Source organism: Leptonychotes weddellii, chromosome 9 (genome assembly GCF_054177405.1).
Source record: "Leptonychotes weddellii isolate Sample4059 chromosome 9, ASM5417740v2, whole genome shotgun sequence".
In the NCBI taxonomy this organism is placed as follows: domain Eukaryota; kingdom Metazoa; phylum Chordata; class Mammalia; order Carnivora; family Phocidae; genus Leptonychotes; species Leptonychotes weddellii.
The window spans coordinates 122,345,098-122,371,348 of NC_138377.1; the positions used below are offsets into that span (position 1 = coordinate 122,345,098).

The 26,251-nt window shown below is 45.7% G+C and overlaps 1 protein-coding gene across 2 annotated transcripts in view; it reads right to left on the reverse strand.

The window, feature by feature from the left end:
- Window positions 1-26,251, reverse strand: part of IQGAP1 (IQ motif containing GTPase activating protein 1) — a 61,244-nt gene that overhangs the window by 3,036 nt on the left and 31,957 nt on the right. Inside the window, exons 14-33 of one of the 2 annotated variants that reach the window (XM_081831722.1) lie at window positions 25,979-26,118; window positions 23,831-24,001; window positions 22,825-22,908; window positions 22,660-22,731; window positions 22,498-22,567; window positions 21,918-22,126; window positions 20,951-21,106; window positions 20,546-20,709; window positions 19,595-19,819; window positions 16,159-16,299; window positions 15,969-16,053; window positions 14,722-14,954; window positions 13,993-14,125; window positions 12,696-12,798; window positions 12,097-12,232; window positions 11,622-11,709; window positions 8,743-8,955; window positions 7,654-7,820; window positions 5,426-5,548; window positions 1,132-1,240 (exon numbers count right to left, since the gene is read on the reverse strand). In XM_081831722.1, coding sequence (XP_081687848.1) covers window positions 1,132-1,240; window positions 5,426-5,548; window positions 7,654-7,820; window positions 8,743-8,955; window positions 11,622-11,709; window positions 12,097-12,232; window positions 12,696-12,798; window positions 13,993-14,125; window positions 14,722-14,954; window positions 15,969-16,053; window positions 16,159-16,299; window positions 19,595-19,819; window positions 20,546-20,709; window positions 20,951-21,106; window positions 21,918-22,126; window positions 22,498-22,567; window positions 22,660-22,731; window positions 22,825-22,908; window positions 23,831-24,001; window positions 25,979-26,118 — 2,822 coding nt within the window. Of the gene's footprint in view, window positions 1-1,131; window positions 1,241-5,425; window positions 5,549-7,653; window positions 7,821-8,742; window positions 8,956-11,621; window positions 11,710-12,096; window positions 12,233-12,695; window positions 12,799-13,992; window positions 14,126-14,721; window positions 14,955-15,968; window positions 16,054-16,158; window positions 16,300-19,594; window positions 19,820-20,545; window positions 20,710-20,950; window positions 21,107-21,917; window positions 22,127-22,497; window positions 22,568-22,659; window positions 22,732-22,824; window positions 22,909-23,830; window positions 24,002-25,978; window positions 26,122-26,251 lie in introns of both variants that reach the window. The other variant, XM_081831720.1, reaches the window with a different exon arrangement.

Genomic DNA, 26,251 nt, shown 5'->3' on the forward strand with positions numbered 1-26,251 from the left:
TTAGGAAGTCTCACCCGTGAACTTCAGAAGAGACGTGATGAGAAAGCGAGAGTCAAAGCACTTGAAAGAACCCCGAAGTTCAACCAGTTCATCTTCTGGAAAAATCCTAGCGGCTCCATGAGAACGAAGGCCCTGGTGTGTCACCTGGGCCAACATAACACCTCATACCTGATCCTCACTCCCTATTTAATGCACCTGTGCATGGACGAACACGGTACCCGAGGCAGGCTGGTTGGCCTGTACAACTCTGGTGAGCCTGAAGGCCAACAGCATCTTCCTTTGCGGAAGCCCCTGAGCACATGCATCATGGAATCACTTCACTTTTGTTCAGCTAACACATTTGAGGATCTACTCATCACTGAGAAGGAAACGAAGACACACCACGGTCCTTATGGAGTGCACAGTTTGGGGCGGGGCGGTGGGGAGTGCTGGTCAGAGTGGTAACACGTTTAGAGGAAGAAAGGACAGGGACGGGGGGTCAGCACGTGCAGAGATGGCCCCTGCCCAGACCGACAGAGGACAGCAGTGCGAAGGGGATGGAGCTGATGAGGACACACATGAAGTGCGGGAGCCTGGACAGGGCCCAGGAGGCCTTGCAGTATCCTGGTGCTTTTCTAATATGTAAAAACTAGAGATATTTCGGAATAAAAATTAGCTAAAATTATGTTATAAAATGATTCACTGCAGAGTTCTTCCTGAATTTAAAATGGGATTCAGTTTACAAAGATGCAATTTACACACGCCTTGTCAGAAATACACCTTTAAGCCCCTAGATCAAATCAAAATGAGAGAAAAGATTTCAAGCTACTGAATAAGCTAACAATTTTCTACTATCAATAGTTAAGAGTTTGTTCAAGGTCAAGGTACCAGTTCAATTTAGTGGCAACACGAAGTAGAAGCTTCAGATAAAAGCTTGGAGAATCATACCGATCTGCCACAGCTCTCCAGGGAGAGCAGACAAAGGCAGACGCACAGGGGCCCTTGCTCCTTTCCCGCCCGTGTGGGGCCCAGCTCACTGCTGGGTATGGGACAGCTGTCCCCAAACAGATCTCCTTTCTACCTGCTCTCCTACCTCATCGAGAACAACCACTGCACATACAGAGCTTTCGGTTCTGCGTAGTGCATACCCACCTGATAATGCAACATAAACGTCTCCATTTGAACGCCCATGAACTTGGCTTTCACTTCAAAGTCTCCAACTTCTTCTGTTGGACTGATTTCAAAGATAACATTCTTAAACCTGTTGAAACATAACATCGTAAGGGTGTGATTTTTACATTCTCGTATAAAAATATTTTATGAAATGCAGAAAGGAGATTTCTTCAAGGGGCGCCTGGGTGGCTCAGTCAGTTAAACGTCTGTCTTCAACTCAGGTCATGATCTCAAGGTCCTGGGATCGAGTCCCTCATTGGGTTCCCTGCTCAGCGGTGAGTCTGCTTCTTTTTCTGCCCCTCCTCCTGCTCATGCGTGCGTGCACGCGCTCTCTAATAAATAAAATTTTTAAAAACCAATCTTCAAGAGTGAAAAGGGGTAAAAAATAAAGGTCCAAAGTACTTCTACAGGTGGAGCAACGTGGGGCTGCTACTCTAAGTACCACACGCTTGGAGATTTGGGGAGAGGCGGGCAACCCCCCCTGCAGCCCTTGCATACCACGGGAAGAGGGACCACTGAGGAAGGCCATGACAGCCTCTGACGTTACAGGAATTCTCTTGGGCTTCCCTGTGGCCACTGCTGAAATCTAACAATAAAAGCGTATCAAGAGGAAACTGGACAGGAAGCAGAGGGAGGAAAGCTGTGTGAGTGAATGCATGCGTGGTGGAGGACTGCAATAAGTGCGGAAGGAAACAAAAAGGGGTAAGAACAAGAAGAGCCACGAGAGGAGCTGCCAGAGCTATAAAGGCAGTAAGTACTAAGTACCGCCAAAGATACATTGCTATTTACCGAAAACATTTCAGGTATCGCTCATTCTCAACGTGTTACAAGCCCGGAAATTTTATGGCAACAGAAGGTGTTGTTCCCTGGGTGATCAAAGTACATCGGCCCAGATTTCTAGAACTCAACTGTGGAGCAAACTTATCTACTAGGAACTGAGCTGAGAACCACAAATGATGCAGAAGAGGCCATGGAGAAGTTACGGGAGAGGTCACAAAATCCATGAACTAGAACATGCGCATCCTACTCAGCAGGAGGTCCTCACAAGTCTTTCCTTAAAGGTACTTCCTGTGATAATTTTATTTTAACCAGTTTGCTTTGTTATCTGGTTTCTTATTTTCTTTTTAAAGATTTTATTTATTTATTTATTTGTTGGGGGGAAGGGAGAGAGAGGGAGGGGGGAGGGAGGGAGGGAGCACAAGCAGGCAGAGTATCAGGCAGAGGGAGCAGCAGGCGCCCCCCTGCTTTAATTTTTCTGATCCTAAAATAACATAGATTCATTACTGAACTTTGGAACTTGGTAAAGCATGAGAAAAAGAAAAGGCACCTATAATTTCACAAGCCAAAGATAACCACTTAAACAGTGTATGTTCTGTGCCTCTGTTCACATAAAGATTATCTAACCACCCACTTACTTACCTATTTTTTTAGCATAAATTGTAAATACAGTCCTGTATCCCAACTTCTCTCTAGTAACATTTTGAGAATTTGTCATTCTTTGAACACATCCTTTTTAATGGCCACACAATATTCCATGTTGTAGTTAAAGTTTAACCATTCACCTACTGTACAACACTTACGCTGATTTTACTTTTAACGTTATTACACGTGTGGTACACGTTTATATGTAAATCTTTGGTTTTACCTCTGATTTTTTTTTTTTTGATAGATGCCTAAAAATGGAATTTTTGGTCAGAGTATTAAAATGTTTTTCATTATAAAAACCACAAGACATAAAATTTACCTTAACTATTTTTGAGTGTGAGGTTTGGTAGTGTTAAGTATATTCATGCTGTTGTGCGACAGATAGTCCAGAGCCTTTTCATCCTACCAAACTGAAACTGTATCTGTTAAACGACAGCTCCCCCTTCCCCCTCCCCCAGCCCTGCAACCACCATTCTACTCCCGGTTTTTAGGTGTTAGACTCCTCTAGGCACCTCCTGTAAGTGGAGTCACAAGGCACGTGTCTTTTCGCCACTTGGCTTATTTCACTTAGTATAATGTCCCCACGGTTCATCCATGTCGTGGCCTGGGACAGATGTCTTTCCTTTTTAAGGCTGAATAATATTCCACTGTGTGTATATGTAGCACATTGTGTTTCCACATCTGTCCGCGGACATTTGGGTTGCTCCCACCTCTTGGCTCTTATGAGTAATGCAGCTATGAACGTGGAAGTGTAAATATCTCTTTGGGATCCTGCTTTCAGTTCTTTGGAATATATGCCCCAAAGTGGGATTGCTGGAGCATATGAGTTTTCAAATTTTTGAGGAATTGCCATACTGTTTTACATAGCAGCTAAAAAAGTTCAACCCTTATATATCTCACTGAACTATTTTGCAGTAATGTCAGAAATGTATGCCAAAGCGCTTACTTATCTCACTACTTCCTTGCCATCACTGCATAATAAAATAATTTTCCATGTTTTTATTGGTTATTTACCCCAAAGATACAAATGTAGTGATCCTAAGGGGCACCTGCACCCAATGTTTATAGCAGCAATGTCCACAATAGCCAAACTACGCAGAGTCCAGATGTCCGTCGACAGATGAATGGAGAAAGATGATATAGTGTGTGGGTACGTACACACACACACACACTGGAATATTACGCAGCCATCAAAACCCCAAAATCTTGCCATTTACAATGACATGGATGGAACTAGAGGGTATTATGCTAAGCAAAATAAGTCACTCAGAGAAAGACAATTATATGATCTCACTGGTATGTGGAATTTGAGACACAAGGCAGAGGATCATAGGGGAAGAAAGGAAAATGTGAAACAAGATGAAATCAGAAAGGAAGACAAACTGCCTTTATCTTAGGAAACAAACTGAGGGTTGCTGGAGGGTGGAGGGATGGGGGTGGCTGGGTGATGGACACTGGGGAGGGTATGTGCTATGGTGAGCGCTGTGAATTGTGTTAAGACTGATGAATCACAAACCTGTACCCCTGAAACAAATAATACATTATATGTAACTTTAAAAAATAGTAATTAAAAATAACAATAATTTTCCAGGTTTTTAAATTCAATAGTTAAAAAACAGTATCTCGTTTTAAAACTTTGCATTTCTTATGAGTCTGGTTGAGTGTGTGTGTGTGTGTGTGTGTGTGTGTGAATCATGGCTTATTATCTGTATTTTCTTTGGTCATTTTTCAGTTGGGGACCTTGGTCCTTTTGAGTTTTTTGTGCTGAACACTTTATGCACTTTTTGAGTCTGTCTCATATTTATTATCTCTTCCTTTTTTGTCATTATTTTCTACTGTTCAAATGTTGTCCATTTTTTTGCCTGTCTTTCTTCTTTTCAATTTGCTGCTAGAGGCTTTGAAACCAAGTAACAGGGATGCATGGGTGGCTCAGTCAGTTAAGTGTCTGCCTTTGGCTCAGGTCATGATCCCAGGGTCCTAGGATCGAGTGCCACACTGGGCTCCCTGCACAGCGGAGAGCCTGCTTCTCCCTCTGCCTGATGCTCCCCCCTGCCTGTGCTCTCTGACAAATAAATAAAATCTTAAAAAACAAACTTGTTGTTTTAACAGACACAAAATCAGCAAGCTCAGCTGCATAAGGTCACAGGGCCCACTGAGTAGGCACGTAATAATGCCTGCTAATGACAGCCAGGCCAGATTCGGGAACCATGCAGAGAGCAAGCTGGCACTTCCCAGGAAAGAGAATGAGGGTAAGTCCATGATTCCCAGCCTCAAGGGGAATAAAGTAAACTCTTCTTCTTGTTATTCTTATTTATTCTTGGTTTAGACGTAGGAGAATAAGAAATGGTGTCCTCCTTTAAAGAGGAAAGATTAAGATGGGGCCGGGGCACCTGGGTGGCTCAGTTGTTAAGCATCTACCTTCAGCTCAGGTCATGATCCCAGGGTCCTGGGATCGAGCCCCACATCAGGCTCCTCACTCAGCAGGAAGCCTGCTTCTCCCTCTCCCACTCCCCCCTGCTTGTGTTCCCTCTCTCGCTGTGTCTTTCTCTGTCAAATAAGTAAATAAAAAATCTTAAAAAAAAAAAAAAAAAGATTAAGATGGGGCCCACACAAGCAGGTGGAAACACAGTCTGGGGCAAATATTCCACAACAAAGGAGAAGAAATCCCTTCTATGACAGACAAAACAATCCTGACTATTAGGCCTGCTGCACCTAAACAGATATATAAGTACAAAGAAAATATGAAAACGACCATCCACATAGCACAAATAAAGGCAGTAAGATAAAGAGGTGATAAATGCAGAAATCAAGTCAATGTATAAGACAAAGTAAAAAAGTAAATACTCACTGGTTCACTTGTAGGTCCTCAATCTCCAGAAGGACTCCTTTTTCATGCAGTCTTGCTGCCGTGTATTTCAGAGAAATCTTTTTGCTTTTCTTTCCTTTCATTTCCCTAGGCTTCTTGGAGACCCTGTAAAAAATCACACCATATCACTTTCTATCTGTAACTGTGTACTACAAGGTCTGTTGGTAGTTCGAGGATATGAGGTCAGAAAACGGACTTCCCAGACACAAGCCTAAGTGACATACTGATTCTAAAATGGCAAATAAGTGTTAGGATTAGCCTGAGCAATCTCTCTGCACAACAGGGGAAGCATTACTAAACTGCTTTTGCCTTTAATTGTATTTGCAAACCCACCATGAATTTGACAGTCTATGTCATCTGCCTAGGTCCCTCCCCTCTCAACACCCAGCACCTACAAGTTAGGTGTGAAGGCTTCTAACACCAGCCTGAAGGAACTGTACTGAACCCCAAGGGAGTCCCTGTAAGCCCCTCGCCTTGGCAGGGTGAAAATAAATATATCTCAGAATAAGTAATGTTTAGAAGATTTTAAACCAGTGTAGTAAATACAGAGGAATGGGAACAAGGAAAAAGAAACAGACCTTAGGAGGCTTTGGGATAATCAAGGTAAGAAGTGATTTTCAAAAGTAAACAAGGGAAGACTAGGGATCTCTGAGAACCAGGGATGTGGGGCTCCCACAGAAGGGTCTCAAGGGGCGGGAATGCTGGTACAGATGTCAAAGGAAGTAAGCGCTACGGAAGGTAACCCCAAGATCTATAGAAATTACAACTGTACAAAATCTCTGATACAGTGATTCCACGTCTAAGACTTTATCTTCAAAAATATGCCCACATTTGCAAAATAACCTATGTATAAGAGGTTATTTGGTACAGCATTGTTCAAGTAAATGAGAGGAAACAACACAAATGTCCATCATGAGAGACCGAATTACATCAAGTGCTGTATGTCTGCGTGCAGTGGAATACCACAGAGCCATCACAAAAAGAAGAGGACCCCGCTCTGTTTGCTTAGAACGCCTAGAAGCAACGACGACCCCATGGCAATGAGCACATCTCGTGCCTGGAGTGTGGCTTCTAAACACCATTCTTCATTAGAAGGCGCCAGGAATGCTTGGAGAAATAGCTAATTCCAAGCCTGGGGAATTGTACAAGTTCAACCAGGAACACAAGTCAGGAAGTGCTCAAACAATGATGGGGAAAGGTCAAAAGGTCACATGAGCCGCTCTGCAAGCTGGGTTGTGTGGGCCTGATTTGTATGCCTGCACATCAGCCCCACCTCACCTCAGTCTTCCAGGGAGGGAAGGAGAGAGCCGGAGTGCAGGCGAAGAGTAAGGAAGCCAGAGAAGGGGAGCTCATGCGGCAAAATGTCAAAAACAGGTGAATCTAGGTGAAGGGTTTATGGGTGTTTACTGTTCTATTCTCTCAACCTTTCTGAAGTTGGAAAATTCTTAAACTGAAAACTGAGAAGTACAAAATAAATTAACCCTAGTTAGTAGTGTAAGTAGAACTTGCACCCACCACCCCATCCCTCTGGGTCCTCAGTTTCCCTCCTTATAAAATGGGTGTGTTGCTGGTTGTCACTGGTGCCCACGGGGAAAAGCTGAGGTCTGGGATCCTGTCCCCAGGAGGTATAGAGAGAGACCAGGGGATCGAAATGTCTATCATATTCCTTAAGTGATTCTGAGGCACACCCAGGTTTGGGGAGCACTAACTAGCCTCCTTCCATGATTTTTTTTTTTTTTAGATTTTATTTATTTATTTGACAGAGAGAGAGACAGCGAGAGCAGGAACACAAGCAGGGGGAGTGGGAGAGGGAGAAGCAGGCTTCCCGCCGAGCAGGGAGCCGGATGTGGGACTCGATCCCAGGACCCTGGGATCATGACCTGAGCCGAAGGCAGACGTTTAACGACTGAGCCACCCAGGTGCCCCTCCTTCCGTGATTCTTTCATTTCTAGGGCCAAGAAGATATTTTAGAACAAGGGATGCTTAGAAATAAATAAGCATCCTTGAAATCCCCCCTACATTATTTATTTACATCATACAACAACAAATGGAACTAGGAAATCATGCAAACACTTAGAACAAAACAAAGAATTAAAGCAATAAATAGACCCAGCATGTTTTAAGTAAAAACTTCCAAGGTCACTTCAGTTGCCTCTACTTCTTTTTCCCCTGACATTGATTCTTTAAAAAAAAAACAAAAAAAAACTCACTTGCCCTTGCTGGCCAAGTTATCCAAGCAGGTTTTGATATAGCTTTTGTAGTAATCCACCTGCTCTCCGTAGAAAGTGGCCTTCGAGTTCAGAGCGGCGTACGTTTGCTGCAATTTCACCAGCTCCGCCTTCCTCCTCTGTCGGTATCTCCGCTGATTCCGAATGTCCTAAGACACAATTATTAAAATTAGGAAAATGATGGTAGGTATCACGTGCTTCTCAAATCATCCTTGCTAGAGCCCAGCAGTGCTTAACTGCTTGCATGACTACACTTTCTTAGCAGGTAGCAATTTTTTTTTTTTTAAAGATTTTATTTATTTAGGAGAGAGAGAGAGTGCACAGAAGCCGGGGTGGGCAGAGGGAGAAGCAGACTCCCCGCTGCTTGGTCCCAGGACCCCGAGATCACGAGCTGAGCCAAAGGCAGCTGCTTAACCGACTGAGCCACCCAGGTGCCCCAACGGACAGCAATTTATGTTAAAAAATCGGCAAAGAAATTCAGATCGCATCCATCTTTTTCCCCGTCTGTATTTTCTAGAGGTAGGGAAATGTGTTACTTTTACAGACTTCCACGTTCTTAGAATTTACTTGCAAAGCTGGTTTAACCTCTTAAATACGCTGTCAGGAGAGGGAAGAAAAGATCATTTTACCATATCAATTACCAAGCTCCCTGATGTGCACGGTATTGCCTTACTGGGCCAACAGTGAACACCTAACTCTGGGCCCACACCAGAGCCCCTTACTCATGAGGATTCACATAAATCAAGGATTTCATGACCAACTGGATGTGAATTTATATGTCAGAGTAGTCATCAAAAAGATCTCGAAGAATTATTTAAGGCCAAAGACAAATCGAGGCATAGGAAGCTCTAATTAGGGGCTTCTTCCTACTGATTTAGGCCATGGAATAAGTCGTCCAAGGGCAGGCAAGGTCCTCATGCTGGACAAGTCAGAAACAATTCCTCAGAGAAGAGGACCCTCATTTGCCTGCACACTGAAGGCACGCTGTCATCTCAACAGCTATGGTCACTTCACAAGCGCTGGGACAAGTTTACGCAGGGCCAGGGCATCCCTGTCCCCCCCACACGGTACCTTGGCAATGTCATTGATCAGCTCCTGGTATCTGTTCTTTGGGTCCACTGTCCCAAGCTCCGTTAACTTCTTCAAGCCCGACTGGATCTTATCCTTCTTCTCCTGAAGAGTGAGGTTACTGTCTTCCTTTACAAATTTTGACTTTTTCACCTTGTCAGGAGTTTTGGCATCACGAATAGCACGCCTCTGCATGGCCCTCTGATGTTCTGCTTCCTACAGACACAGAGAAGAGAAAGAAATTGCTGGCAAGTTCACCACACTAATCCAAAACCTGAGTCTGTAGAGCATATCTACACCTGAATTTATACAGCTCTGAAACTCCATTCTGGAAACAGAGGGAACAAACCCGCCCTCTTGACAACTGACAGAGAAACTGCACGGAGCACACACCGATCTCTTCATCTAGAAAAGATTACATCAATGAAGTCACATGGCCTCGTAGGACTTCTTTCCTGGATTCACACATACAGTTAGATTGGGCTAGAGTAGCTACAAAATCCCTCGTTTTTTTCCTATCACATTTTAAGACACAAGAGCCATTTAATTTTCCTTGAAACACAGCTTCGTCCATTGGTGAATGTTATAACCACACCAAGGCCAGTGCTCAGTCCCTTCTTGCTAATGCTTTTTGCCACGTTGGCCAGGCTGGATCACACTGAAGGCCTCCCTTTGCTTTCAAGCATGCTGCAAATGCCAGTATCTAGAGAATGAAAAGTCCTTCCCTTGATACTTCTTTCCCAGTCAACATCCAACGTTTGCCTATTATGTCCCTGCCTGACATGACCCACACTGCTTTCTTCCTTCTTTAGCTCCTTATAATCTGGCTTCTGCAACTCCACTCTCGTGGCCAATTACCACCCCCCATCCCAAATCCAGTGCCTTTTCTTTGTTGTCACCTTGCTCGTAGTTGCTGCATTTTCTCCTTGCTCTAGGCATGGCTCTGGTACCTACAAGGGACCCATGGCAGTTTCTCTCTGTTCATTCTCAATACTTCAGTGATCACCTCTATGCTGACAGCCACATCTCTGTGGCTAAGGCTCTGGTACCACATTGTGAACTGTTTGTACCAGGATGCTCACATTTGGAATGGCCTGTAATTCCTCCCAAACTGAGCAATCCTCTCCCCCAGACTGCCCTTTCCTCCTGATGTCAAGACCACTCTGCATCACACAAGGTGAAGAAAATAAACCCTGGAGTCAGAGAGAGCTTGATCCAAGACTGGTTCTGCCTTTACACGCAGACGATCTTGGGCCAGTTTTGTGACCTCTAAGGTCTTAGACTCCTCGACTGTAACATGAAGATGAAAAGACTCACCTCACAGGGACAGTGGGAGGAGGAAATGAAAGAACACAGGGGAAAGCACCAAACTAACAGTAGGTTCTCATTAAAGACTGGTTCCGCCTTCCCTGCTTCACACCTCCGCCCATTAAACCAGGCGCAGTTGTCGGTTTTGATCCTTTTCTCGCCCCTCCCACACATCTAGTCAATAATCAATCATAGCTGAGAATTCAAACAGTGGTTTTCGGGGCGCCTGGGTGGCTCAGTCATTAAGCGTCTGCCTTCGGCTCAGGTCATGATACCAGGGTCCTGGGATCAAGCCCTGCATCAGGCTCCCTGCTCAGCGGAAAGCCTGCTTCTCCCTCTCCCACTCCCCCTACTTGTGTTCCCTTTCTCGCTGTCTCTCTCTCAATCTGTGTCAAATAAATAAATAAATAAATCTTAAAACAAAAAAACAGTGGTTTTCAAAGAGTCCTCGGTGCGGTTGTAAGGGATTCCCACAGGCACCCAGAGTCCCAGAGGGTGGGGCCACGAGGGCCCCTTCTTGGTGCTCCCAGAACAGCTCCCATTTTTCCTTCTTTATAGCTGTGCTTCTGAGTAAACTCTCATCTAACAAAAAGGATTCCTAGGCTCAACATTTGAAACAAATGACCTACTTTTTGCATTTCACAAATGCAAAACAGGGGTCTTAGACAGGAAGTTCCTCATCCATCCCTTCCCACTGCCGAGCCCCCCCCACCCCCAACCAACGGGGGGCCAGGACTTCATCCCACACCCTGATTGCTCGACTACGGACTGCTCTGAGAGCACTGCCTAACTGATCAGCATTAAACGGTCCCAAGGTTACAAAAGCTCTTTACTCTCTATCTGTCCAGGGCTAAACATGGGTTCTACTTATTTGTTCTCCTGTCTCACTCCTCACTCCTCACCCTCGTCTTCATTCTAGAAATGTCAGTCCGATCACATCAGGCCCCTCCCTCCTTGGTGACGCTGTCTGCATGGACTCTCCCGCCCAAGACGCCTCTCGTCTACGCACACACCCAGATCCCATCCACGCCTCCGAAGTGTGGCTCAAGTCCTGCTTCTTCCTGATGCTTCCCTCCTCGCTGGCCTCTTTCCTGAACTTCGGGAATTTTTATAGCCAACATCAAAGCCAATTTTTAATGGTTTTCTAATTATTTCAGGTCTATATGCCACATTTCTCCAACTAGATCATGAGTTCATTGACTTTAGGAGCTACATTCTGTGCTTTTTTCTATCTACCAAGGCACTTAACAAAATTCTAGTGATATAATAATATTCAATTTGATTACTAGACAGACTTGCTGATTCTGCCTCAGTTAATTAACACACACACACAGACCGCACATGATGTGCCATGAGTCTTCGGCCCTAAGAGCATCTGCCTCTTGAGGTAGGAGCCAACAACTTTCCCAGCAGGCCCTAACCAACCCCTCGCCCAGGTCATCCAACAGCTCATGGATCGGATCACTGTGTTCTGGTCCACCCACAGGGAAGCACCTCCTGGCATCTGGGTCCCACCCCCTCAACCCTGGCACGCACCAATCACGGGAGCATCTGTGCCCCCTGTTAAGTTTTACCTGTTCGCTGGTGGCTGGGGTTTCTAGGATTTCAGTCAAGGTCTCGCCTGGCTGGAACCGGATGACATCCACAATTAAACGTTTCGTACTGCAAGGAGACAGGGGAAGAGTTCAACGTCACCAGGTCTTCCACCTTCCCTCGAATGGAGCTAAGCAGCAGCAGCACATGCCTCACAGAGGTCCCGCTGGGCAGCTGCGAACACGAGGCACCAAGGCCCCAGGCTTATTTATGCGACAACTGCGTGGGTACCAGGCTGAGGATTTCTCAGGTGTAAATTCTACTTCAGCCTTTGCCTCTTAGTGGCAAATGAGGCAGCTAAGTCCTGGGCAGAGTATAATAGATAAGGTGACCAGAATCATGACAGGCTTAAAAGGCCAAGGTGATGGTTTCGGCTATGAACAAGTGGACGTGTCCGCCAAGGCCCAGGCATCACGGCGCTGTATTTACCTCCTTCTTCCCACTTCCAATACTCACTTCAGCAGGATAGTCCGAGCGTCCATTTCTGCATCCTCATCCCCAGGCACATCAAACTTGTTGGTCAGCGTGAGAGACACTTCTGTCTTCGCCAGCGCCTCCTTATTGGGGTCATTTAAATTGCCAGCACCCTCTCCTACAGTTGGGGGGGGGGTACAGAGGTCAGTGTAACGGAGAGGAGATACTGGAGAGGAGATGTTAATACAAGGCCAACATGTACGCTGTGGCAAGAACACCCTCTTGCTGAGAAATAAACTAAACGCCAAATGATCAAAGCAAAGGATCTATAAAAAAATAATTTCGTAAATGTTAACAAGTCATTTCAGTAATTGTAATACGACAAGTCTCTCCTAAGATATTCTGTTCATTTCCTTTATAGGACTTCTAATTTAATTATAGGATCGTGTGTATAATATCCACATTTAAAAGTCTCTCTTCCACTGGACCTCAGTTCCTCACAGACAGGGGTGGACCACATCTGCTTTCTTCCGTCACGCACACTCAGAGCTGGAGGGGGGCAGAGATGGACGAGGTGGCAGTTACAGCCTTCCTCCAGCACCTTCCCTGTCACCTTCCAGGCAGTTAAGTCAGAACTTTACCTATCAGGGACTCGATGGTGGGCACCTCGCCCAGGTCGTCCAGCAGCTCATGGATGGGATCGTTGTGCTCCGGAGCAATGGCGTCCTGATGATCCAACAGGAGCTGCATCGAATACTCAGGAGTCAAGTCCATGAACAACACGCAGCCCATCAGCCCTCAGCCCCACCAACAAGGCCGAATAGCACAGAAGGGATCGGATAACAAAGCTCCTGCATTCAAAGAACTGAACAAGCCAATCCCCACCAAACTAACCCAAGTCAACAATGTAACTCATAAAGCATCAGGCTGGCCTCTGTTGAATGACTTATGGGATAATGCATGGAGAAGAAATACCGGTACTCACTCAACCTCAAGGATGAAGGGATTTAAGTGGACCCTACATGGGCAAGAACAACAAACCCCACAGACTGCAATATCTAAAGTCATAATGTACCCTACAAGTTCAAATAACTCACATGCATACTCATACTTAATGTGTGCTGTTTACGGCATCTCTTAGTTCAGAGAAAAATGCACTGGACACGTGTTGTGCTCATCTTAGGGGCACTGAAGCAGAGCCTTTAAGACACTCTTACCCCCAAGGAAAGCCCTCAGAGAGGATAATACTTGAAATTTCCTTTACCTTTTCTTTTTTTTTTTAAGATTTTATTTATTTGTCAGAGAGAGAGAACGCGAGCGCACAAGCAGGGGGAGGGGCAGAGGGAGAAGCAGGCTCCCCGCTGAGCAGGGAGCCTGATGCGGGACTCGATCCCAGAACCCTGGGATCATGACCTGAGCCAAAGGCAGATGCTTAACTGACTGAGCCACCCAAGGCTTTACTTTTTATATATTTCCTCCTTTCCTGTTTTATCTACCCCCAAAGGAGAAAGGAACGAATTATAAAAATGTTGGGGAAAAAAGGAGCACCCAAGGGAAAATCACTCTAAGGGCCACAGAGGAAAAACTGGGTATTTTAGTTGTTAGAAAAATAACACCGAGGGCCAGGATAAATAGATCAGTGCTCACAACGGTGATTCTGGAGCCCACCCGTGGCGACCTGTTTCAACAAGCCTGTGGTAGCGTCCAGGAACTTCATTTGTGACCATAAGCCCAGGTGACTCTGATGCAGAGGGCCTGGGATCACTTTGAGACACTTAGCAGATCTTGTTAATATGCAAAGAGAAATAAGGCAGATGTGATGTCAGCAAGATCAAAGGAAGGCGAGGTATCTGGCTTTCCAGAGATGGTATGCAGCACCCAGGGAAGGCAATTAAAGATAGAGCAACGACATTAAGTAATTAAAGAAAAAATACTTACAGTGTGGGTGTTGATGATTTCACCAATGGAAATGTAGATCACTGGTTTGGTAAGGGTCACTAAATCAGAATATTCATCCACATTAAATTTATCCTGAAGCTCTGGGACATCACAAGCAGTTTGGAAAAACCGTCTGAAAATAAACACGAGAGCCAGATCCCCGGGTGACACATATGTGAGGAACTGACGAGAGGACATCCCACAAACCTCTGGAGCAATGAGTTCAAAGAGGAGACCGTCAAGGCCCAGGATTCTAGAGAAGCTGCACATGTTTGCTGCGCTTCATGGGCTTAGGGCGGTGGTTCTAATAACTTCTCCCTCCACCCAGTTTTAATTCCACCCACAAGAACTGCTCACCCGTAATTTAAAACCGTTTGCAAACACCGGAGTCATTAGGCAAACCAACTTTATCTCTAAGACAGTGTCCTGAACTCACAAGTGGATGTTTAATTTACAAATGTTGAAAGCACTCTCCGATTGTTCTCTGATTACAAATTAACACACGTGCCTAATGTGGGTTCATTGCTTTTATGTTAAGTGCCGTCTATTCCGTTGGAATACATTGTAACAGCTCAAAATCCTCTTCATCACCTCCAGGGGCTATGAGCACATCAAACTCGTATCCTACAGCATGGCAGGGTCCAGGGAAAGCTAAGTGTGGTATTTAATCTTGTCCCGACACTCAAGAGATAGAAACACCCCCGCAAGTACCTTATCCTTTTCCCCTACCTGAATTTCTGGTAGGACTGGGAAAGATACTCATTAATGATGCCCAGGTGAGCATTATCTCCCAGAAACATCTTATTGGAAGCGGCATGCTGGAGCATCTTTGCAATGGAGCCAAGGTTTCGGCGTTGGTCCGTGGTGAGCTGGCCTCCTGCCGACAGGTCAATGATGTCAAAGGCATCAGGAGCAACAATGGCTGGATTCATGTATCGATAGTAAAGCAAGTTACCAAAAATCTGGGAACAGATGGAAAAGAAAGACGGGTATTAAAAACCACTCCACCAAATAAGCCACAAAAGACTTTGCTAGCAAAGAAAACCAGAAATGCAGTCCTGTGAGGAAAAATAAACACTATGCTCACACACACACACACATGCACGCACTTTCTCTCAAGGTCTGAAACTAAAACAACCGAACATCCTCGGTTGGATACAGAGAAGAAAATGAGAACAGAACAGAATATCACTACAATGAAAAAGCAGGTTCAGAAGGTAACAATGATAGACTTAAAGTCTGTCACTGAGTGTTTTAGGGCATTCTTTGTTCACAGATCATGGCAGCAAATAAGGCTGCTGTCGCCCACATGACCTAATTAGCATAGTGTAATCTGTCCAACCCCCACCATCCTCATGCTGCAGACTTCAACGGTGGACAAGTTCATGCGTCTGAAATTAAAGTCACTCAACACACATCTCCTCCACAGAAGAATTCAAGGACAGTCACAGCATTTCCCCTGGAGTTTCATTCCAAAAAAAAAAAAATTTAATTCACCTGAATAGAAAGTCTAGAATCGAGGCCTCATTGTAGGAAAGCACAGAACTAGGAGAGAGAAGAAAAAAGCGTTCAGATTAAGGAAAAAAGAAAAAAAAAAAAAAAGGAAGGAGCACAGCCGAGTGAGAAAAGAGATTTATCAGCAACAGCCTTAGCAGAAAGCATGGTGCTTGCTGCCATTCACCCGGCCACCAGCAGAGGGAGCAATTCTTCAGCGAAAAGACAGGACTGGAGAAATTTATCTCAAGACAGGAAAATCCACCTCCTCTACTTGTTGGACGTCTGTGTGCGAAACAATAAAGGAGCTACAGAGGGACCAAGAGAGGTACCATTTACTATTTACAATCACTTTCAAGAGCTCACTGCCAGAATCTATGCTTGCCCACTTGCTGTCGGGCCTTGTCTTCTAACATTCTTCTCAAACGGCTGCTGGAGGACAAGGATGTGTAACAAGGATGTGCCAACGTCCAGATTCTTACCTTCAGCAGCTCATCCTCACCGGCATCGGGGAACTTCTCGTGTAACGAGTCCTTCAGCACTTTGGCAATGAAGCGCATCCCGTAACTGTGGGATGGACAAAACTAGATGAGAGCCGCCGGGTGGGGGTGGGGGGGTGGGCAGACGGGCAGTCATACTGGGCTCTGTCTGGGGTCACGACTCGGCACTCACGGGATTTTGTCCACGGAGCTGATGATGGCTGAGAGGAACTTGTCTGTCACGGCCCGCATGTTCCTGATGGAGTTGTCTAGCCGTGTCTTGACCTCTTCATGAGCCAGAGCCTGCTCAGGGGTCACATCATAGGGCAGTTTGCTGGGAAAGCAAAAATCATCCCCAACTGTGTTAGGTAACAGCCAGAATAGCCCAAGGCAGGACTGTGCCTTTCAGAAACAGAAAGACCCAGAGAGATCAGGTAAGCTGCTTGTGCTCACAGAGCTGGTAAACAGTGGGGCCAGAATCTGAGCTCAGCGTTTTCAGCTGTGAACTGGGCGCCTAGAACTATGTGCCAGGCACTGTGACAGGCCCTTGGGATAAAAGATACATAAGACACGATAGCTTCCTGAGTCTCTAACAGTCTGGTGGGAGAGACACACAGATACTGGTAAACATATTGTGCTATATAAATAAGAAGCTGACCAAGTGCCACAGAGCCGGGGGCTGCCACTCAAGATGAAAGGAATGGAGGAAAACTTCGGTGAGGAAGTGACACCTGAACTCAGGAAAAAGGGAGAAACACTGTCCTCCAGGAAGGAAGCTCAAATGCAGAGCAATGGAAGAGAAGGAGAAATGAGGTGGTCAAGTAAAGAGGGACCAGGTTGTGGAGGGTCCCATACGTAACACTGAGAGGTCTGGACTTTCCTGGAAGCCAGGGAGAGCCACTAGAAGACAAGAGACCTGAATCTGAGGAAGATTTCTCTGGCCCCCCCATGAAGAATGCATTAAAGATGGACAGTCACAGATGAAAGAGATGGGTTAGTGCCACAGCCTGATTAAGAAATAATGAGGGCACGAAAAAGGATGCAGCAGTGGGGACCAAGGGGACAGATCTGAGATGCTAAGGGGACACAATCAGTGGGACGTGGTGACCCTCTGGGTATTGGTGAGGGAAGTGACAGTTAACATACAGGAACTGAAGCCCGAGGAGCTGATAAGATCCCTCAGGGAGAGTCTGAAGAAACTGGCAGGAAAATAGTAGACATGCTAGGCTTAATTGGGAAGGACAGGAGGGGCTGAAAGACAAAAACGAAATACAGGGGTCAAGGCTCCGGTACCGTCAATGACGTCAAATAGTAGTAATGATTATCCTGGATTATCTGGGTGGTCTAAATCCAATCCTAAGTGTCCTAATGAGACAGAGGCAGGGGAGATTTGACACACACAGAAGAGGGGGCAATGTGACCACAGAGACAGACTACAGTGATCTGGCCACAAGTCAAGGATGCCAACAGCCACCGGAAACTGCAAAGGGAAGGAACGGATTTCCCACTAGAGCCTCCAGGGGGAGCCCGGCCCTGCCGACACCCTGCTTGCAGCCCACTGATACTGATTTTGGGTTTCTGGTCTCCACAACTAGGAGAGAGTTAATTTCTGTTGGGTTAAGCCACCAAGTTTGCGGTAATTTGTCATAGGCGCAATAGCAGACAAGCAGATAGGAACACAACTCCATTTGTCATACTGTGTCTGAATTACAACTAAGCAGACTACCAACACGAGAATTCAGCGAAAATCAATAAAAGCGTTCTGCTTGAAACAACTGGTTATATGGCATTTATAAGAATATCATATATTTTATTACTTGTAAGTTATGTGCTCTATACCTTTTATATCAAAATGTGTAACTTTATGTGTAAAGGATATTTGATAAAAAATAGTAATGAGCAAAGGAATGAAAGTGCTCAGCACAATGAGTGAAGTCATAGACCAGACTGTTAAATTTCTCCGATTTTAGAGGCACAGGTTCCCAAGAGGGGACCAGGTCCCGGTCTGTATGTCTGGTGGCTGAAGCTCAATTATCCGTGATACCTGCAGGCAGGATCGGCTCCCACTGCATTGTTACACCTCCCAGTTATCACTGGCAAAAATGTGTTGAAATCCATTTCCATTTTATGAAAAACAAAGTAAGACATCAGTTTCCTCACAGGGAAAAAAAACCCAACAACCTGGAATGCCTACCGGAACTTTGTTCTAAAACAGACTGACTCATGGACCACGAGATCTCCCAATACCCTGGAGCCAGAGCCCCGTCACATAGGGAAGCCCTGGTGCCCAGTCCAGCACGGCACGCGTCAACCGCATTCCAGGATCTGAGCCTCAGGCGTACAGGGCACAACAAAAATGGACTTTTCACCACATCCAGCAGTGACCTGCCTCCTGGTGACAGACGTACATGTTACTGAGAAACAGATCAGGTGCCAAATGATCCCCACAGCGGATAAGGCCTTTCTGAGCGTGCGCAGAGCGGCTGCTCTCTATGCAGAGGGCACCTTCCCCTTTGCCCGGGGGCCAGGCACCTGGAGAGCACGACGCCGGGCAGCACTGTTCAAAGTGCGAGGTGGTGCCAGTCTACAACCCCATCCGGGACGGGAAGGAGCCTGAGCCAGGAGGTAGTCAAGACGCTGCTTCCTTCCCTAGGCAACTGTGGCTATGAAAAACACCAGCTGAACTCCACAGTGTGCTGAGAGACCCAGGGTTTTCAGTTACTGGTCCACAGAGCACACTGTGAGTAGCGATGGTAGGGAGAGCCACCCCTCCTCAGCTCCAGAGAACTTCACGCACCACCTCACCCTGCTCCACAACCACCAGGAAAAACCACCCTGCACCAAGCTGCTCACCCTCTCCGTCCTCACTCAAGCTGGATAAAACCAGACACATGCTGGCTCTTTGAACTGTAATTTCCCAGCATTACACACATTCTACTGACACACCTTTCTTTCGATGTGTCCATGCTGGTGGTTAAACTGCCGCCCTAGCCGAGAAATCCCGTTATGTTAGTCCAACCTGCCCCCAGGGTGCCAGGGCCGCTCCACACCATTTCCTCCTCCTCTACGAAACACAGTGCTCTCATGCACCTAAGTTTTCCCGTCCAACTCCATCTCCAGTGATGCCAGTGACCCTTTAGGTTCTGGACCCCCAAGCTCCTCCCACCTCAGAACGTTCAGACATGAATACCCTGCACCCAGCTCTCAGCAAGACTGGCCCCATCTTAACCTTTAAGCCTCAGTTATGTGAAATTTCACCTTCTCAGAGAGGCTTTCCCTAACCACCCTACCTAAGTGAGCTCCCTCTTGTACTCCCCATTAGTTCCCAAGGCAAAACCTCATAAAACTCTCAATTTGTCATTTCATTTTTAGGTACCTGTCTCTCCCATGCAAAAAACTACGAAGAGGGCAGAGAGCTTGTCTGTTTTGTATACCTAACACAGTGCCTGGCACACAGTAAGCACTCAATAAATATTTGCTAAGTGCGTGGATAAATTACCAGGTCAACAATGTAAAGAAGAAGTTTCTAAGAAAAAACTATTTGAACTATTACTTTATAATCAAAGGTTAAATGCTTAAAAAAGACAATTACAAAAATACCAAAGGAAAAGGTATTGTGGTTGCCATACCTTGCCTCTCCTGTCTGAGACTCCATCTGATTAACCCAAGATTTGTATATATCCACAGGGTCAGTTTTGATGTTGAGAGACTTGTCGTCCATAATCTCCTTCACGACAGGGGCCAGGATTTGTCTCAGGGCGTTCTGGCCCCGGGCACCTCGGTTGAAACTCACAACCATCTTAATGACTGTAGGATTTCCTGTCACGATCTCTTGAATCTGATCTACTTTTGACCTATAAAACATCAGATACAAATTCAATTTAAACTAATCATGAAATCTATCAATGTAAAGATAGAATATCTATTTAAAGAAAGATCCCATCCCATGGAAAGAGAAACCGTTGGAAGGAAGGAGGTATGTGCTCTTTCTCTAGAAACATTCCCTGACACTGACCTGAACCCAGGACCCTCGTGCCGTTTGCAAACTCAATCATAGGAACCTGAACGGGTCCTTTATTAGATAAAAATGTGGCATCTTCACGTTTGGAACAGCTTTTTAAAAATCCTATCTTAATATAGAATCTTTCTTTTTTTTTTTTTTTAAAGATTTTATTTATTTATTTGACAGAGAGAGGCAGTGAGAGAGGGAACACAAGCAGGGGGAGTGGGAGAGGGAGAAGCAGGCTTCCCGTGGAGCAGGGAGCCCGATGCGGGGCTCGATCCCAGGACCCTGAGATCATGACCTGAGCCGAAGGCAGACGCTTAACGACTGAGCCACCCAGGCGCCCCAATATAGAATCTTTCTAAAATCACTTTAGCAAATCTCTTATTCTAACACCTCCTCGAAGCAGCAACACTTTATATTTGTGATTTAAAAACGAGAAGCTGCTCTCGAGTAAGGGTTTCACATAGAGCACAGGGTTAATGGAGGTCAAGAAGAGGTACGGGCAGGCCTGAATCTCAAACTGTGAGTAGGACAGTGGGACAGGGTCCCATGCCCGGCAGCAATCTGTTCATACTTGATCTCCTCCTGGAGTGCGGTCTTAAAGAGCCGTAGGAGCAGGTACTCCTCTCGCTGGTTGGACGCGTAGTTGTACAGGGTGAAAATTACAGAGTCCATGAACTTGGTGGACTTGTTCTGGGGCATCTGAAAAATCAGTTTCGCCAGATAGGTGGGGTTCGTCTGAAATAAAACCAAGGGATACGTCATTTCTAGATAATATAAAGGCTGGCACAAATATTCACATTCTTTTGAACTTGAAGATTTGGAATGTGCAGAAGTAATAAAGAAAAATAAGACAGCCCTTTGCTCACCCCTCAGTGGAAGCCAGAAATACTCTCGTAGAGATGTATGTTGGCTAAGGTTTCCTTATGGGAAAATAAATAAGCTAAATCTTACAAGACCAACTCCAGGAGCCACTCACCTGCAATAAATAAAACAGGTGTTGATAGGCCTCCAGCTTCTCTCTCTTCTCCTTGCTCAAAGCCTTGAGACCTCCCTTCTGCTTATTTAGCATCATCATATCAGACAACTGCTCCTTATTTTTTTTGGTAAGTTTTTTACTGTGGGAAACCACATCCTGGAAATGAAAGCATACATATAAATCAAAAAGCTTTGAAAGATGAAACTGGGCACTGTGGGAAAGGTCTTAGAGCACCAAAAAAACTTGTATGAAAGTCTCTGCGCTGGCAGATCCCATTAACTATTTTAGAATCATTACACCGTATCCTGTTTTCAGGACACCAATCAAATCTCCTACTTCCACCTCCCTATTAAGAACTTGCACTAGGGCACCTGGGTGGCTCAGATGGTTAAGCGACTGCCTTCGGCTTAGGTCATGATCCCAGGGTCCTGGGATCGAGTCCCGCATCGGACTCCCTGCTCTGCGGGGAACCTGCTTCTCCCTCTCCCACTCCCCCTGCTTGTGTTCCCTCTCTCGCTGTGTCTCTCTCTGTCAAATAAATAAATAAAAAAAAAAAAACAGTCTTAACTACCATAAAAGCTACGTATTCACTAAGACGTTAACTACAATGTTATTTGTAATAAAAACTTGAAAAACCACCTAAATGTCGGATAGGTGCTGCCATTAAAGAGAGTATTTATGACTAGTGATCACGTGTGAAGCATCTTATCCTCTAACAGTAAGCAAAAATGGAGGATACAAAATGACCGTGGGGGGTGGCATAAATTATGGGATGATTTTTATATCTTTTTTTCTATGTAAAATTTTGCTACTGAATTATCTCATTTCTTATGTAATTTTTAAAGAATGCATGGCATTCGCTGAGAAGAAAGCCAGCCTCCACCCCACCTGCAAGTCGGAACGGGTGAGGCAGGGGGTACCAAGCAGGACAAAGGGCCCCAAGGCCTCTGCTGGCGCTGGACCATACCTGCAGTGTGATTTTATTTTTCACGAGGAGTCCAATTTTGATATCCATGAGATTGAGGTCATTCTCCAGCTGTTGGTTAGAACGAATGAGGGTAATGACCTCTTCCCGCATCTTCATAAGATCAAGCTCCTCCTGAAAATCTTGGTCACTTTGGTCAAGAAGGTGGACAAATTTTCGGACCACAATCATTGGAGGATCCTCAGCATTGACTGACAGAAAGAAAGTATGTGTCAGACATGTAATGGAATTACCAGAAGAAGTTCTAAGTCTTGGGGAAATGTCAGCACTGTCTTGAAAAAATAACTCTTAGACACACATAAGATATTTATTTTTGAGATGTGCAAAGACAACCAGCAAGTGCAGTCTTCTCGGTCATGCTACTGCTATGTTATGACAAAGGTTAAGACGGCAAGCAACAAGACATACAGCCACGGGTTAGCAAAGGGACTTACATCACAAGCAGCACCCTAGCCCCCAAGCCTTGCCTTCAGGACCAGAAAAGAGATCCGTGGAGAATACCCAGAACCTGATGGCTCTCAACCACTGCCTCAACTCTTGTCTGCCGAGCACAGTTACTCACTGAGAGTCTTGTAGTCATCACGAGCTTTGTTTGCCCGAATAAAAGCCTGGATTTTGATAATGTCATTTATCTAAGGAACAAAGAAGAAATTCCTTTGTTCATTTGTTCACCAAAAATACAGCAAAACTAATTCTACTGGTCCTTATACCCAAGGGTGCTTACGTGGTCTCGGAAATACTGCAGGCGATCTCTATAGCGCTTTCTAGCCTGGTGCATCCTTGCCAGAGACTGAATCTGTGGGGAAGGGATCCTGGAAATTAGAACAGTCCTTCTCAACACAGAGCACACTCACGTCCCATGCTGAGAAACGCTGTCGGACTACCATACCTTTACAACTTCATCTTTGTGGGCACGCAGGTAAGCTAAGCGATCTTGATACGCCTTCTTCTGCTTGTATCCCCTCCATTGTGACTGAAACCATCAAACATTACAGTGGACATATTACTTCCCAAGGATTGGAGGGAGTTAAAAAAAATCTCATCTTCATCAATTACCCAAGTGCAATTCACGATGAAGCTTTCCAAAGGACCACAGCCAGCGGTGACAGGGGAATGAGGGCGTGGGCTGTCCCTCCACCAGGAGAGCACAGGGTTACCTCCCACTTCCCTAGGGTTAGCACAGCACTTCATGCCTTTCAGGGGCCCCACACAGGTTCTCTTACTGGCTCCTTACAACAAATCAGGTGAGGAAGGTAAGTATAAGTATCCCCATTTACAGATGAGGAAGCAAACTTAGAGGGGCTCACCACGGCCTGGCAGGGGTGGGGCCTTGGTTCCCCACCTGGAATTCCTCCTGTGACACCATGCTACCCTGTCACTGTAGTGAAACCAAAGTTGTTTCCCTCAAGATTCAAATCTAACACAAAGGAACAGTGTTAGAAGACAACAAGGTACCGAAGAACTGCCTCTGGGCCAGACAACTCATCACGAAAACCATCCAGCACACTCTGACTATTCTGATTACAGCAGTAAGAAAGAGGAAGTACTTGGGCGCCTGGGTGGCTCAGTTGGTTAAGCGACTGCCTTCAGCTCAGGTCATGATCCTGGAGTCCCTGGATCGAGTCCCGCATCGGGCTCCCTGCTCAGCGGGGAGTCTGCTTCTACCTCTGACCCTCCCCCCTCTCATGTGCTCTCTCTCATTCTCTCTCTCTCTCTCAAATAAATAAATAATCTTAAAAAAAAAAAAAAGAAAGAAAGAGGAAGTACTTGTCAAAAAAAGGGAGAGACCAGAAGTCAGAGGGCAAAAGCCACTCTCATTCGGTCCTAAGAGCTGCCTGCTTCTTGCCCTGCTCCGGAAGCCCCCCCTGCTGTCTGCACAACGGGCTCTGAGATACCTGAATGCAGGTGATGGCAGGGATCTGTTTCTTCAGGAAGTTCATCCTGGATCGGAACTCCTGTCGAACCAAGTATCCGCGGCAGCAAGCCTGCAGCCTGGTGATCAAGCCTTCGTTGGCTAGCCAAAGCTGTTCTCGGTTGTACGCAGCCGTCACCCCAGAGATGGAGCTCTGAAAAAGCATCCGGTCACATTGGAGGACACACGTTAACCACTCTCATCCACAGCACACACACCAACACTCACAGAGTTCAAGGGCTTTCGTTTAATTTCCTCACGGTGAAATCATTAGCAGAGAAGATGAAACACCGACCGGGAAGAGGAGAACTTCAAGCCCAAGACAGAAACTCATCCCTCTGCCAGATGTTCTGAATGAAGGGACTATCTCACTTTTTACACACGTGGGCACTGCAGTTCTTCTTCCCAGGAGCTGGGAAATGCTGCTCAATGGAAGCAGATGGCCTGTACTGTCCTCTCTCTCTAGGAATCTCTGTGCCTATTAGTAACGTGTCTCAGGGCGCCCCACAGAGCACCTGACTCTTGATCTTGAGGTCGTGAGTTTGAGCCCCACCGTGGGGGTAAAGATTACTTTAAAAAAATAAATGAAGTAGAATAAAATAAAAATAACATTTCTAACTATGGCCTACAGGAGCTCACTGAACATCTTCCCTCAATACCTTTTCCTCCCTTTTAATGTTCATTAGACAACTCCAGTTTAATGCACGTGAGCTCAGCACCAAGTGATGTTAAAAGTGCTCAACAGCCCATGAAGGACAAGATACACGGGTACTACACACAAGCCCCGCAAACTTACCGGCGCATTTATTTTTTTTTTAAGATTTTATTTATTTGAGACAGAATGAGAGAGACAGAGAGCACATGAGAGGGGGGAGGGTCAGAGGGAGAAGCAGGCTCCCTGCCGAGCAGGGAGCCCGATGCGGGACTCGATTCCGGGTTCCAGGATCATGACCTGAGCCGAAGGCAGTCGCTTAACCAACTGAGCCACCCAGGCGCCCCTTATCGGCGCATTTTAAAAACCAGGAGTGGGCATGAGACAAGTACAGACGTGACTGAAATTCAAATCCAAGTTGGTTAAATTCTGAATTACTATGAAGTTTTTGGGGAGGGCTTCAAATGAAGTTGGAAGGGGAAAGGAAAGAGAATTTTAAAAAGATTCATCGAGGGGGGCGCCTGGGTGGCTCAGTCAGTTGGGCGTCTGCCTTCAGCTCGGGTCGTGATCCGGGGGTCCTGGAACCGAGTCCCTGCTCAGCGGAGGTCTGTTTCTCCCTCTCCCTCTGCCCTTCCCCCCCCCCCGCTTGCGATCTCTGTCTCTCTCACTCTTTCTCTCAAACAAATAAATAAATAAACAAAATCTTTAAAAAAAAACAAACAAAAAAGATTCATCAAGGAGCCTGGCTGGTTCAGTGGGAAGAGCGTGCACCTCTTGATCTCAGGGTCGTGAGTTCGAGCCCCACATGGGGTGCAGAGATGACTTAAATAAATAAACTTAAAAAAAATCATCAAGGAGGTGACGCTTGAGATGGGTAGAAGTTTGACAGATGCAGATGTCGGGGAAGGGACCTCTCATGAGAGTGGGGACTTGTGTTGTCCACGACCACGCCCCCATTGCTTAGATGAGAGCCTGCTACACTCAAGGAGGTGTGAGTAACTGCTGAATGAATGAGCAAACAGTAAGAACCAACAGCATAAGCAAACACAGAGGATGGGGAAAAAGCACTTTAAAAGCAGCCATAAAAAAAATGCTGAGCTAATTTGAAAGTGCAGGTTATATTCTAAAACAGCATGGTTTGGAGTTTGTGGAACAGTCAGAAAAGACTGGAAAGGCAAATCAGAGAGATTAACAGTCACTGCATTTAACAAGGAGTTAAAGAAACTTTTCATTTTTCTTTTTTTCTGATCATCCAAGTTTTCTTTAATGAGCACACAATTTACCTGACTTCATTCTACAGTTTAATCTAGGCCCTTAGTCATTCCCCCAACCACTGGGGAAAAAACCAGTCCACATAGTTCGTTATATAGCCTTAATTTTAGTCTAGGTCTTCTAACCACAGGCCCTGTCCTTCTCACTAATATTAGCTCTAGAACACGTTCTCTCAGCTTCTTCTCTTTGTGAGGAAATGCGACCTACCTGGATCTCCTCCCGAGAAAGCTGCATTGAATTCTGCACGAAGTCTGGGGGTTCCTCCCATCTTCCTTCCTGGGTCTCCAGGTTGTGGTAGTAATGGTATCCACCTTTCACCCAGTGCTTCACCCACTTGCTTTTATTATCTCCTGACAGAAAATAAAGGAAAGATAAAAGAAACGCAGAGCCACACTTCCCACACTCACATATCTAACACTGCAGGATTATTCTGGCCAGGGTTAACAGTCTAAATAGAACCATTCCAAAAACCTGTTCCTT